We start from the raw sequence: 15015 nt of genomic DNA, 5'->3' as shown, positions 1-15015 counted from the left end.
ACAAGTATGTAACTCTCAGTTATAGAATTACAAAATTGTGCAGTGAGATAGCAAAGATAATGTTAAATAAAGCATCACTTATATGATGAGAGAAAAACAACAACAAGAAGAAATGTAAGAAGAGAAGTAAAAGTCAAAGAAAATTGACATTTACCCTTTGTGTTGGCCTGTGCTGTCTTACATTTAATACAATGAGGGAATAATACATTCAAACTTTTATGTTTGCTAAAATTTGATTGCCTTGTATGTTTGTGATATTCAACACAGAGGGCAATTCTGATTTTTTTTTTTAAATTCATTGTAATTTGTGAATGCTCCATTTCTTTGTTCAGTGCTGCATATCTACACCCTCATGTAGTCTGATTCTGTACAGTCATCCTGCATTTGTGAAACTAATGCCAGAAATTGATGGACATTGCTTGTCACATCCACCAATTTGATGGTGGGGGCACCTGTGGCATAGTGGAAAAGATTTGTGACTTCCAATTGCAAGTCCTGAGATAAAAAAGTGCCTACATCCTTTGACAAGACGTTTTTACCCACCATTTCTCTCTCAACCCAGGTGTACAGTTTGTCCCCTCCCCCTAAAAAAAATAAAATACAATTGGATTTCTCAATTGATTACTTTCAATATGATTAAACTGTCTGCATGCCATTTCAGGGTGTAAAAATCTAACATCTTACCTATATTTTGCAGAAAACCCCATTCAATTTGGTCAAGTGGTCACAGAGAAATGTGGATCATTGTAAAGCATGTCATGGGTCTGTTTCTTCCAAGTTCAGCACTTGGATGCTCTTGGAACTGCATCAGTGTGTGAACACACTAGACAGAACTTGGAGGGAAGGGATTCCTGACATGTTGTACAAAGATCCTCATTTCTCTTTGACTGCTGAAGAAAAGCGGATAGGGTTTACTGTAAGATGTCAGTCATAAGTTATAGTTTCAGACCTGGAAATTGTGTGTGGATTGAGTCACTATTTTTAAAGGTATTATTGCGGAGGGTCCCGTTGTAATTTTTTTTTTGGGGGGACATACAGTATAAATGGGTACCAGGTAATGCTACAGTAACATGATGGCAGGGCTCTGTGGTAGAACAGTGTCAACCAACACTAAAGATGCTACCCTGGATGAAGAAGACCATATGTGGTCCTCCATCACAAAACCACCAAAAAAGTCACCAGACATGGGCAGATTCTGAAAAAGCAAACTCTAAGCTTTATAATGATGTATAGTTGATTGAGTTGAAAACTTTCTCACTCATTAAAGGGGATGGCTAGTAACTGATCAGTGGGAATCGGTGGGAATGCTGGAGGATGATTGTTCCAATCCTTGTGGGATTCATTGCAGAGTACATTATATATCTACTGTTGTGTGAAAATTATTTGCTTCAGAATGGCCTCATATTCAAGTAATGTGCAGTTTAATGTTTCCAGGTTAGCATGCCTGTACAGTGATGGGGCAATCGTTAACGGCCCGTTAACGATCAGTTAACTGTTCAGTTACTAGCCATTCCCTTTAAGCAGCTGCTATTCATGACTAATCAACCAACTTAAATTGCAGTAACACCATCCTTTCAAAAGTAATCAGGGTCGAAAGGGAGGAGTGTGTAAAGGGTTTTTAAGAAATGAAAAGGGCTCACTAAGACGTACCTAATCTCACTATTCTAAAAAAAGAAAATCTTGAAAAACTGCAAAAACTCAATTTCCCATTTGTTTTATGATCCCATGCTAGAGAATCATGTAGAAGAAAAATATTGTTCTTTCAGAAAATTTAAAAAAATTAAGACTGACTAAGTTGACCCATTTCACCTAATTTGAGTCCTCGCGTAAAATCAGGGCGCATCATTTTTGTTGGTTTTGTGATGCATGGTATCATATTATTATTATTATTATTATTATTATTATCATAATCATTAATCAAAATACACAATTCATTCCAATTTTCAGACACACTCTCTCTCACTGCGGAGGGCAGTTACAGGGCGGCGGCTCCCATTCAATGAGCTCCTGGCAGAACACAAGGCGCGCTCCCAGGCGCTCGCCGCTGCAAAAGCAGCTGCTGCGGCCGGAGGCAACCCAACGTCCATCGCAACGACGACGACAGTTGCCACCAGCACAACCGCCACGACCACGACTCTCAGCAATAACCTTGGGGGCGGGGCGGGCACCCAGCTCTCGACGTCGCAGTCAGGGGCGGGGTCTGAGGGGACAACTGGCTCGGATGCTCTGTGTCCTCAGAAGCTGGGAGGCACCCCTACGGTGCCCGTCCTCTCCAGTGTGGGGTCAGCATCCTCCGTGGAGTCCTCCCACTCTCTCAAGTAGGTTTTACACAGGGGTCAGGCTTTCCTACCTTTACTAGCTACAATTTGTAGGTTTGTAGGTTTGTAGGGTTCTTGTAATCAAAATAACCCGTTGAAGATGAGTCCAGAGTATACTCGGGCAGGTGCCTATGGGAAATGCGTGTTGTAGCAATATCAGCCCGTCCTCAACCGGTTAAAAATAAGCAAATGTAGATTTGTCTGGTGCTGAAGTCAAGCAAATGAAATTTGACAGAAGTTAACTAACTAAGTTAACTAAGTGTTTTCCTGCAATGTGTGATGAGCTTTCATTTAGAATGTCTCTCCAAAATATATACTGAACAGGTTTTCTTGTGAACTAGTTTTTTGTGTTATTCTGCAATGTCTTGTAATCCACTTCGTTGGTTGCATCTTATCAAGAAGCATCATATGTCTGTTAAACCAAGAAACACCAGAGGTGAAAAAGCTTGTAAATGAATGACAATGTTGATTCGACATCACGCTATATTAATATTCTTTCTAGTGACGCACATACTGATGCAGAATCACATGAAGATCAGAGAAATATTTTTTTTAACAATCTCTGTTACATTGTTCATATAATTTTATGGATATACATGTATTTTGCTTCCCTTCAGACGGTCACATACGATATCCACCCCGCCTTCATCAGCGCACTCTGTGGGTGAGGGCTCGGCACTCTCCCCGGTGGTAGTTGTACCCCCGGACACCTCGCAGAACCCCGCCCCTCTCCGGCGGCAGGAGCACCATCCGTCTCCTACCCACCAGAGGGGCGTGTCCCAGGGCGGGGACAGGAAGGATGGTGGTGAGAGGTGGGACTTCCCCTGTACTCACCAGCACCCGAGACCTTTCGCAGTGAGTTTCCATCGCCCCTTTTGAGGCATTGCCCCTATTGAGGCATCCTACCTGAGAGAGAGATCGTGTATGTATGTGAGTGTGTGTGTGTGAGACAGAGAGAGGGGGAGGTACCTGCTTTTTTTACCTCTGCATATCCTTCCCTTGTTGTTGACATGTTGTGGTGGAGCTGCAGTGTGTGTGTGTGTGTGTGTGTGTTCCTCCAAACTTACTGAATACCTGTGCAGCCCACAGCTTACTTCACCACATGATACATTACAGCTCACCCTCAGGAGCAGTTTTAATGCCTGGGATGCCATTTTTTGTCGATCTCAAATCCACAGCAAGAATGTGAAGCTCTTCAGACTTTGGTATCATCAAACTAGGGATGTGGAGGTTCTCTCTTCCACCTCCCTGATCAGACCATTGAGGAAAGTTTGATCATTTTTGTACCCTGATAGCCTCAAATCCTCTCATGATTCACCCAATGTTTTGGATTTACCATGTATTTATCTGAACCTCACAGCAACTTTGCTTGAATTAAGTGTACCCTTAAACTTAAAGTACAGTTGAACCTCTCTTATCCGGCCTCCCTTTATCCGGATCTCTCTATTATACGGACGCAATCTCGCCGAGATTTTTTTTAAAAACAATTACGGGAGGAAAGGGGGATTCCCAACTCCTTGAGAACTCCTACACAAACACACATGAATTTCAGATTAATTCCAACATGATTAACATACATTACGTCAAATTTCCTTCCAAATTGCTTACCTTCAAACATTTTAACACCCCCAAACATCCCCAAATCATCGCAAGAACATGGACAGATTATGCGCTCGAGTTCTCTCATATCGCATTGCCACATATAGGTCCATACACAGCCGTCGATATGACTAGATAGACATGCATTGTTTCGAGTCATTGGCTGAGCAACGAATGACATTGAACACTCAAAAATTGTTCACACAAAGAGAGAGAGGGAGACCACCTAACAATGGCGACCTACAGTCGACTTTGCCGAGCCGTGATGATCGAATTTTAAAACGTAGTTTCGTCAACTCGTACTGTTTATTTTCAAGATCTACTTGATACATTTCTTAATAATTATTTAGGTAAATCATCCCAAGAATTTATAAAAGAAAATGATTTCATTCTTGCAAACACAAACCTCTATTTTGGGGTCTGTTACTGAGTGTAACAATGAAAAGGTTGCAGTATACACACTACTACATGTGGTACTACAATGGGCTACATCAGTACATGTGTATGTATATGTACATGTATAAAGCATTGAGTCTCCCGTATCCGGCCAAATCCCTTATCTGGATGAGCCTCGGTCCCGACTTGTCCGGATACGAGAGGTTCAACTGTAGTATCATTGATATGGGATAGTGCTGGTGCAATGCTACTGCATTTCTCTTAGGTGACTTACAATCACATACTCACACACATGCTTTGCTTCAGCAAACTGGAAATTTCATCTCTTGTTCTGTTTTAATTCAGATGTGTACGTATGGCTCGAAGCGAACAGAGCGAGGGATGACGGTGCTTAGCAGGAAGCAGGACCACCTCCGAGCCGCTCTGGCTGGCCTCCTGGAGAGACAACTCAAACCACCTCCTCTAAAGTGAGTTTGCCCTCTCTGTTTTCAGCCGCATTCAACCACGTGCTGACACGGTCATGAACTTCCATCCCAATCATTATTTCGTCATCCCCAATCATGATATCTCATGATATATCACAATATATATCATGATATACCCCACCCAATCTTTTTAGATATTCATCCTGAGTTCATATGCCTCATTAAAGAAAAAACAACATAAAATGAAGAACAAACCACTCCTTCCCAAATCACAACCCCACCCCCCCAAAAAAAAAACACCAAAAAAACAGAAACACATGTACAATTCAACTTTACTCTACAATCTCTTGTGTAACCAGTTCTTGGATCTCATCCTATGCAGGAGGTGTTTCATAAAGCTGTTCTTAAAGTTACGAATGACATGAGAATGACTGGAACACGTTCTGATGTGCTATACTTATCAGAATTTCAATAATTCAGCACAAGAACTGATCGCCTGTCATTCTTAAGTCATTAGTAACTTTAAGAACAGCTTTATGAAACACCCCCCCCCAGTCTGTTTCCTCGATGCATCTCTTGTCTCTGTAACATTAACCTTTATACACGCTCCCATCAGCTTTCTCCTCCGGATTTTAACCCTGGGGCCTTCCACTGGATGTCCTCAACATCATTGTTACCCACACTGATGAATTGATTAAATTTGATTTGGTGCGGGATGCCTTTCCTTTTTGTCACACATATCTTATGTTATATACAGAGCTGAACATAAGATTTGCCCGATGGCCCCCAGGGCCACTAAAAATTTGATGTCAGGCCACCAAATTTCCAAAAAGGGTATATTTGGTGGCCTGATCTGGCGGCATAAATTCAAAATGAAACTGTATATATCCTTCTGTTGCGAGCCACCAGCATTCCAAATTCAAAGATTTTAGTGGCCCAAACTGGCTACCAGAGAAAAAGGTTACTGTCAAGCCCTGTTATATGTATGATTATTATCTTTTTTTAACTGCAAGAAATTGATAAAAAGGAGGTAAGCTCATGTCATGCTTCACCTGTTGTTGTTGCTTTTCCATCTCCAGGAAAATGTGTTACACTCAGGAATCAGCAGTTCTACCAAATCTTGCCAGGAACGGCAATGCCACCTCAGTGCCTCCCAAGCTCACAAACTCTCACGTTGACGCCAGTGTGCTGCATTCTGTGGCGCCCAACGCCAAGTCGTCCAAGTCGAGCGTGGCCAGCAGTAAGAGCAAAAAGTCAAAAGGGAGCAAGGTGGAGAAGGGCAACGAGGGCCATGTGCTTCAGACTGTGAAGAACGCCAAGGTCCGCAGGAAAAGCGGGAGCGGAGGAGTGACGAACGTGTCTCCGGCAATCATTCAGAGCAGCTCGGCCAGCAACATTGTGCACAACATCCTGGCAGTCTCCTCCAACAGCTCCATGCCGCTGGCCATCGCCCCGACGACGTACACCGTCGTCGGTGGCAACGGACTCCAGCCGGTGGACGTCATCAACATGGATCCCAACACCAGCGTCGCGGAGATGCAGGGACACCTCCTGAAGAACCTGAGATTTGTGGTGACAAACATTGACACGAATGCCAACAGTGTGGCGGGCAGTGGTGGGGGATCGGTGCAACCCACCATCGCCAACGTGACATTACCGATCATCAACGCGGTGGGCAGCACACCCGTGATGATCGGAAACATTGGAGCCCTGCAGCTCCAGGACCGCAAGATGAACGTCAAGTCGAGGACAAAGAGCGGCTCGGGGGGCAAGGGGCTGGAGCGGCAGACCTCGAGGACGCGCAAGGCATCTGGGGGCGGCCTTCCCCGCACCGCCACGCAGCAAACAGTACAGATAGGCACAGTTCAGGGAGACACCATCATTGTGCAAGAGCAGGGTGTGATACCCAGCATGAGGAGCTCGCCCAGTCCAGTCCTCAGACCAGTAGGTGGATTCTGTCTGTATTCCTCCCTTCCCCCCTAAGCTTGATGTCCAGTAGGAACTACATGACTGCCTGTCTGCCCAAAAGCTGCAGATGGAAATCTTGTGATTAGCCAAAATGTGAAATTAGGGTCTAAGTCCTGTGTTCTTATCTTCCTTTCGTTTGATGAATTCAATCAAGCCGTCATCTAGCCTGTGTCAAAAGTTAGAAGCATGAAAGAAATAGCTGAATATGTATGCAGTTTCATAAAATACTGGTTGTTGTTTTCTTATTGGGGGTGGAAGTAGGGATGTATTTTGGCTCTGTTGTGCTGTATTTCGTAGAAATTGCAAAATGGGAGCAAGCTCACATGTGCAATTCTGAGGCAGTAAGGATAGAAAGTTGTGTGAGCACCGTCCTGTGAGAAGTAAAATGTTGCTCTGAAATATTACACATTGCTCTTCTTTGAATTTCATCTGTTGGCATATATAAGTTTTCTCCAAAAAATCTGAAATAAAATGTGTGTTTGGTTTTGTTATTTTGCAGCCCCATTAAAGTATTGAGCAAAAAAGAGAAAAGAAAAGAAGGATTTGTTCCAAAGATTCTGAGAAACAGGAGTCTAACACCTGGGGGTGTTTCACGAAGAATTCAAGTCGAACTTCAATTTTAAATTCAACTTAAAATTATGATAGGCTATGTGTGACTTCAATAATATTCTAACTGTCACATAAGAATGAAAATTTTGCAGACTTTTTCAGATCTACAATAATTAACAAAATGAAATAAGGGACAAAGGGTTTTTTTCTCTCAATTTTGATAACAAGTTGAAGTGGATTATGAAAATATTAGATAATACAAAAAGAGAAACCAGTGGCATACCTTGATTTTAAGTCAAACTTAACTTTTGAGTTTGACTTGAATTCTTTGTGAAACACAGCCTGGTGCTAACCACATCCCTCCTGACTTTTCTCTCCAGGAATCCTCAAGTCCGCAGCTAACATCCATCCCAAACGGTATCATTCCATCTCCCTCGGGAGGCCCTCTCTGCGCGGGCGCAAAGGTGTACAGCGGGGGCACGGCCGGCACCACTGTGATGGGGGTCGGGGCCGGTGGAGGCATGGTAGTTGTGGACCAGCACCCTGCCATGCACCAACAACAGCAACAGCAGCAGCAGCAGCAGCAACAACAATTAAGTGTACTACCACAGCAGCAACAGCAACAACTTCATTCACAACAGCAGCACCAGCAGCTGCCGGCAGACATGACCAGCCCGAGTGGGACCAGCACCCCTAGCCCCGGGGGCAACTCGACGGAGACGTCTCCCAGCGGCAACTTTCACTACACCTCAGGAATTCAAACTCACAGTGGTAATGGCATTCAGATGCTTGTCACATGTCAGTGTTGGATGTTGCAGTCCTCACTTTCCAGGGTGGGGGAAAGGGGTCTATGGAATAGGCAAAATTTTAGATTTAGATGACTCCGCCAAGCTTGAACCTGTTGCAGCATATTTTCCTTCAATTTTTGTTTTCTGTAAAAACTTTGTAGGAATCATCTTGACACCACTTTGGGTACCATTTCTTTTCTTTTTCCTTTTTACAAGCCTAAGCCATGCCAAAGTTAATTATACCCCCGCCAAACAAAGTTTGAAGGGGGTATATAGGAATCAGCGGACGGTCGGGCGGTCGGGCGGTCGGGCGGTCGGGCGGTCGGTCCATTGCAAATCGCGAACTACTTCCTCAATTTTCAACCGATTCCCATAAAACTTGGCACAGATGTGTGCCTTGGGTTGTAGATGTGCAAGACGTATTTTTTGACAGTACCCAAAAGTACGTTGCCATGGTAACGGCATATTATGGGCAAAAATGGGTACAAATCTTGCGTCGCGAACTCCTCCCACAGTTTTTGATCAATTTTTATGAAATTAGGTACAGATGTTCATCTGAATATGTTAATGTGCAAGACACATATTTCCGCAGTGGCAAAAAGTGCGTTGCCATGGTAACGGCATGTTATTGGTAAAATATAGGGCAAAATGCTTCATGGCAAAACTGCTTCATCAGTGTTCTTCCAATTCTCACGGAATTCATATTGAATGTTTGTCTTAGGATATAGGTCAGCATGACACATTTCTTGACAGTGACAAAAAGTATGTTGCCATGGTAACAGCTCACATATTATGAGCCAAAATGATGGAAAATTTTGTGTTGCAAACTACTTCCTCAGTTTTTGCCCAATTTCCATGAAACTTGGTACAGATGTGTGCCTTTGGTTGTAGATGTGCAAGACGCATTTTTCGACAGTACCCGAAAGTACGTTGCCATGGTAACGGCATATTAATGGCAGAAGATCAAGGAAAGATCTTGCGGATTTAACTACTTCCTCAGTTTTTTGACCAAAGCTTATGAAATGTTTTTTTGACCAAAGCTTATGAAATGTTGTTTGGCGGGGGTATAACCAGTCGCTGTAGCGACATTTCTAGTTTGTATTGCCATGCCAAAGTTCATTTTCTGTGAAAACTTTGATCCAATCATCGTGACACCACCTTGAGTATTTGTTTCTTTTCTTTCTTTCTTTTTTTCCTTTTCTCAAGTCTAATTCTATGTTGCCATGCCAAAGTTCATTGTCATTAAAAAATTGGGGCAGGTTGTTCTGGTCATATCCCCTAAAATTTGAGTGAAATAATATCTCTCCCTCACTTTCTACGTCTGCAGAGTATGAATGTTAGATAATTACTGGAAAGCAGAATGTAACAATAAAAAAGCTTTTGGGTAGGATGATGTGCAGTGTACTGTGACAGTGGAAAGATTTGTGCATTCCGTGCAACATGAAACTAGTGTAAAATTTAAAGCAAGCAAACTTTTGCTTGTGATATGAAATAGTGATAAATATTTTGATTCTGTGGTGCTGAAAAATGTGAAATTCATCTTGGCTGAGCACAAAAAATTCCTTGTGTGAAAATATCCACTTTTACAGAAACATATATGTTTGCATGTAATATTTTCAGCCTTAATTTCATGTCATCATAATTGAGTATTACTTCTGATTTGCTCGTTTTTTTCCTTTTGTACATTTCCTGCAGCAAACAAGTCCTTGTCAACTTCAATTTCTTCCAAGTCAAGTAGTGGCTCTCGCAAGCAGCAGACTGTCAAGGGTGGTGGAGGCCTTTCTGCAGCGGTGGCATCTCACGCCAACCAGCAGACTGCCACCATGCAGCAGGTGCCGTTCCAGATGCCACTCCAACACATCATGGCCAACCTCATTGACGCCCAGGGCAAGCCGGTGAGCGCCATCATCCCAGCCAACCCCCAGCTCTTCTCCAGCATCCAGCTGCAGCAGGGTGGGGGCGGGGCACCGGCCACGGGGAGCACAGGTGCCCAGCTGGTGCCGAGCGCCGTGGCCACCGTCACTCCGGGGGACCACCAGAACAAGGCCATGTCACCACCAACGGCAGCTGGGGCGGCCTCCATCCTTGCCCAGCAGCCCATAGCGCTCTCCCTGCAGCAGGCCCACCACCAGCCCGCCAACCAGCAAATCCGGGTGCAGGGCACCGGGCTGGCAGCGGTGGCCTCTGTCGGTGAGCACACGGCGCAGGTGGTGCTGAGTCCCAGTGGCACAGGGGACCCTAGGCAGGAACTGAAATTGCACCACTAGCTGTGGCCTCAAACACAGCAGGGCTCTTTTTCTCTCTTTCACCATTATTTTTTTCTCCCTCTTCTTTCCTCAACTTCTTGCTCTCAACGTTTCTTGTTCCTTTTTCTCTTTTTGCCTTATTCTGGTGTCTTTTATTTGTCTTTCTATCTTCTTTCTTTCAGTCTGTTTTCCTTGTCATACTTTTTATTCAGCATGATGACTTTGAGGTGACTAAGAGGCATTAGGGATAATTAGGATGTGTGTTACCATGGTGAAGTGATGCTGTAGCTCTTCTTAGCTGGTGGAGCTCATTTGAGACATCAAAATTTTTCGCTGCTTCCATTTTGCACAAGCTTGATTAAACATCACATTTTGCAATTTGGGTGATCCCGAATGAAAATTAGAGCAGACTTCTTCATATTTTCTAGTTGATAATGGATAGAATATGAACGTCTGTATTCACAACTTTAAGCATATCCAACCCTCTTTGAGTGGATGCATTACAAAAATTTTTGAAACTGTCAAATTGGATCAAAGACTACCTGGTTACTCATCAAATATGCGTTTTGATAATGTTGCAGCATCAAAGAGCAGGAAGAAAGAGAACGATAGTAGTAAACCTAGACTGATAAATCTGCCTCTTGTTCGGTGGCTCCTTGTTAATTATATATAGTCGATATACGGTTGGCCCCTTACAACGGACAGACATCTTCCTTTCAATGTACTGTGCAGACTTGCTTGCCACACAATGACAAGTCTGGGCTTGTAGGAGATGAGGTAGAATTTCCCTTTTTCCATTGTAAGAGATAACAAAACTTTGCATACATACCTTTCTATACTTAAGGAATGAGTCAGGCACACCAACTTCATGAGTGTTTCCTCTTAGACATCATTTTGTGTTCTTTATCGGGTAGAACAGCCTTCAAACTCTGCTCGCCTACATCGTGTTCAAACTGCTGAACTTGCGTGTGCGCAGATAGATTGCACAGTCGGCACAGCAGAGTGAATGGATGATATCTGTCTGTTGTGATGGACCGACATTATTACCGACTACAACATGTATATACAGTTAACAAGAGACCAATGAAACAAGTAGCAGATTTAGCGGCCTTTTTAGTAAACTACAAGGAAGGTGCCATCAGCTCACATTTTTGGTCTCACAAACTTTACAAGGTGATGTTCATTTGCTGTAGAATGTCGTGATGAAAATGGTACACCCAAGGAGTTTCATCTCCCCCAGCTGCATAGTCCCTCAAAGTCATCAGTAGAGCCCTGCTGACAGTAATATTGTCCTCTTGTTTGACGATTGCCCATCTATTCCAATCAGCTGTTCAAATCTCGACCCTCTTGACTATGTACCGGGAAAAAGAAATACCCAACCAAAACAACGACTATAAACTAATTGGGTATACCACCTCCCCAAACCACATGATCCCGGCTGCCTTATCAAAATTCATGCTGATAAGTCTGAGACATACCGTTGTTACTTTTTGCCATGCCCAGGCAGTATTGGGGCACTTAAATGTCTACATTGTAGGTGTTGATGTGAACTTGATAACTCTTGAATGTCTCGAGGGAAAGCTGTTCAACAAAGCATCATGCTTCGCAAGAAGCTGCTACTTTGTTTTCAAGTAGCTTAGTCAATAATATATGCTGATAGCTTGTCCTGTACTGTTTGATGAACAGTAAATTGCCGTAACAAGAGGACAATATCACTGATGCAAGTACAATCACCAGTGACAATAATGATTTAGAGAAAGAAAGAAAGAAAGATGCATATACACATTTTATTCTCTACATTTTTTGTGTGGTGCCTGGGAGATATATGCAATTATGATGTTAAAAAACAACAACAAGGATGAGAAAACAATGTGATGTTTTTTCGCCAGTTTTCAAGTGCAATTTTTGTGAAGAAAACAAATGTTATTTCTTGTGAAAGGATGAGGAGTAGGCGAGAATCAGGTTAGGTGTGAATGGAGTCACCGCGAAATTACTCTTGTCTTTTTTGTCGTCTTTGCTGCCAAGGCATGTCTCTTGGTCGTCCGTGTAATCCAAATAGATTATGACCATTTGTCTTTGTGCTATGCTCTGTGCTGTAACGAGGTCTTTTCTGGAGAGCGAGAGAGAAAGGAAGAGAGAGAGAGAGAGAGAGATAGAGAATGAGAGTGAGAGAGATAAGGTAAGAAATGGACAGACTGTCTGCTATTGAGTCTGATTGTTGGCAAGTAGGTGGCAGTGTGAGTGAGGAGGCGCACTCAAAAATAGAACTCTATAAAGAAAAGGAACAACTAAATATGATAATCAGGTCATGAGGAAAACTAGGTGGAATTATTGCAGAGAATGTCTTTTAGATTGCTCCATAGGGTTAATTTATTCTGCCTATTTATTCAGCTTATTGTATTATTGTGCGTTGAAGAAAAGTCCTGATGTTGGTATGTGTTGTTTGGTTTCGACATTTGGTCACGTGACCTGCCTCCAGAATCATTGAATTTCGCATCTTGCTGCTCTGTCACCTTGCTGTAATGTTTGTTTATTTTGTTGTCCCTTTTGAAGCAACTTTAACATTCTTAGCCTTATTTATGTTGTGTAAGACACCACCAATGTATAAATGGATTACAGCAGAAGATACTTTTTCCACAAACTGCTTGTAGACCAAGTTCAACAAACTATCAGACTTTAGTTGCTAACTTCTGTTATGATGGAAAATGCAATGAAATGATTGGGGAATGGTGCAGGTGTAAGAGATGCACAGTATACAATCCGCCATATGAGTCAACTCATCAGGGGCAAAATTCCATTTCATGAATTGATACTCTGTAAAGTTTCAGAGGACATTTCTTTTTTTTTTTTTTTTTTTTTTGGGGGGGGGGGGGGAACGGGTCTACCAAAATGTGTTCATTTCACATTGTCCTTTTGTGAGTAGATGCCTTTATGCAAATTTTTTGTTCAGTTTTTTTTTTTTTTTTCATAGATTGCACGTTGAGGTTAATCCATTTCGAGACTGTGACCTGTACTGATAACTGAATTTCATGCCAGTATTATCATATTTAATCTTTCCCATGTCACAATTTGGACGGAGTCAGAAGATAACACTGTATCTCTGTCCACAATTCCAATGTTTCGGTGTTTTTTTTTTTTTTTTTTTGGTGTTTTTTTTTTTTTTTTTTTTTTGGGGGGGGGGGATGGTTTTTTTTTTCTTTTCCTTGTCCAGTCTCCATGTGGAGCTGAAATATGGCTTGAGTGTTTCATCAGATGTGAGTAACCCAGAGTGTTTTAGTACCAGCCCCCAAATGTATATGGGTTTGTAGCCTGTGGATTATATGAGTTGTTACCAAATCAAGTCCTCTCCAGTGGATTAAGAAGTTGTGTATTCTCTCTCAGATAAAAATGCAATCACTGTGACAGTGTATATTCAGTTAGATGTTTTACAGACAATTTTTGTTGTTGCGAGGTTTCTCTTCTAAACTCATTGATGCCGATGTCTCTTAGATGCCTATTCATGAATGGGGTGGGGTGGGGTGGGGGTGTTAAACAGAATGACAGCATTTTGTGTTGGCTCTTGTCTATACCTTGCCAAATATCTATTCATGAACAGGATGTCTGTAGTGCTATGAATTTGTGCCAAATTATGTGACCAATATCCATCCCCAGGTTATGCTTTCCCTGCTGTTGTATCGCTTGGCCAGGCCACAGAGTGGAGAGGAGGATTACATGCTTTGTATGTGTACACTTAAGAGTACACCCATATATTTAAGATGAAATTGACTAGAGAATATATTTGAAATGAAATTGATTAAAAAATACCTAGATATGTCAAACTGCAGCTCACCGGAACACAATGAATTTATGTCACAAGCTGTGTGTAACCCATGTGTCCTGTCATCACAATTTGTCAGTATTATTTATTCTGTTATTTCATTTATTTATTTATTCTTTTAATCATGTGTATTGAGTTGTCACTGTTACCCTCTAATTCATGCGACACATTTTGGCTGATGTCTCTAGACCGGTGTACTACTTGAATATCGTAAGAAGATAAGAGAATCGAATTACACTCATGCCAAAAATCCAAGAATTCATCGCTAATGCAGAATGGGGTCATAATGATATCTTATGTTGCCTGCTCCTTCTCTTCTTGCCACCAGAGTAATCATATCAATTCACCTGTGTCTTTTATTTTCAAATTTAGTTGGGGGGGGGGGGGGGCATGCAAAATACTGCCAATTAAAGACCACATGTAATTATTGTAACCCTTAAATCTAGTTAATATGATACGAATGCCTCGTGCACTACTCTACCTATATTTTTACTATTGTAGGAAGACATTGAGCAAAACTGACGTCGCACTGATTTTTGATAGCGAATGTAGGGAGAAATATGCTAAATCCTTTCGCCGTTTTGTTTCCCCCCAAAAGGTACATTTATTACTAGTCACCTGCCTCTCAACGTGATTAAAGGATGGAGACCTGTATTTGTGTAGTTTGACACCATGTACAATGTCTTTCTTATATTTTGTCTGTCTGTCTGTCTGTCTGTTACTCTCTCTCTCTCTCTCTCCTTTATCTCTTTGTCTCTTTCCGTTTCACTTATGATACGCACATTGAGACTTTCGTACTGTTTTGTCGCAAGTTTATGAGCTGAAGACTTAATACCGAGAAATACCACATTGAACATTCCACTGATGATGAAGATTCTAGTAACAGTTATACAATATCACACTGCAATT

At 42.3% G+C, this 15015-nt stretch overlaps 1 protein-coding gene across 1 annotated transcript in view; it reads left to right on the top strand.

Annotated features, from left to right (window-relative positions):
- The window catches only part of LOC139724883 (uncharacterized), a 71151-nt gene extending 59344 nt beyond the window's left edge, over positions 1-11807 (top strand). Inside the window, exons 7-12 of the mRNA XM_071636005.1 lie at positions 1948-2318; positions 2936-3173; positions 4659-4780; positions 5818-6682; positions 7636-8026; positions 9739-11807. Of these exons, the coding sequence (XP_071492106.1) occupies positions 1948-2318; positions 2936-3173; positions 4659-4780; positions 5818-6682; positions 7636-8026; positions 9739-10310 (2559 nt within the window). The 3' untranslated portion in view covers positions 10311-11807. The remainder of the gene's footprint in view (positions 1-1947; positions 2319-2935; positions 3174-4658; positions 4781-5817; positions 6683-7635; positions 8027-9738) is intronic.
- Positions 11808-15015: the final 3208 nt, after the last annotated feature.

The sequence above is a fragment of the Diadema antillarum genome, unplaced genomic scaffold (genome assembly GCF_040938485.1).
Source record: "Diadema antillarum isolate AM-2024a unplaced genomic scaffold, OU_Dant_1.0 seq00000002_RagTag, whole genome shotgun sequence".
NCBI lineage: Eukaryota > Metazoa > Echinodermata > Echinoidea > Diadematoida > Diadematidae > Diadema > Diadema antillarum.
The sequence above is the reverse complement of the archived record's forward strand: the minus strand, read 5'-3'. Positions and strand labels throughout refer to the sequence as shown.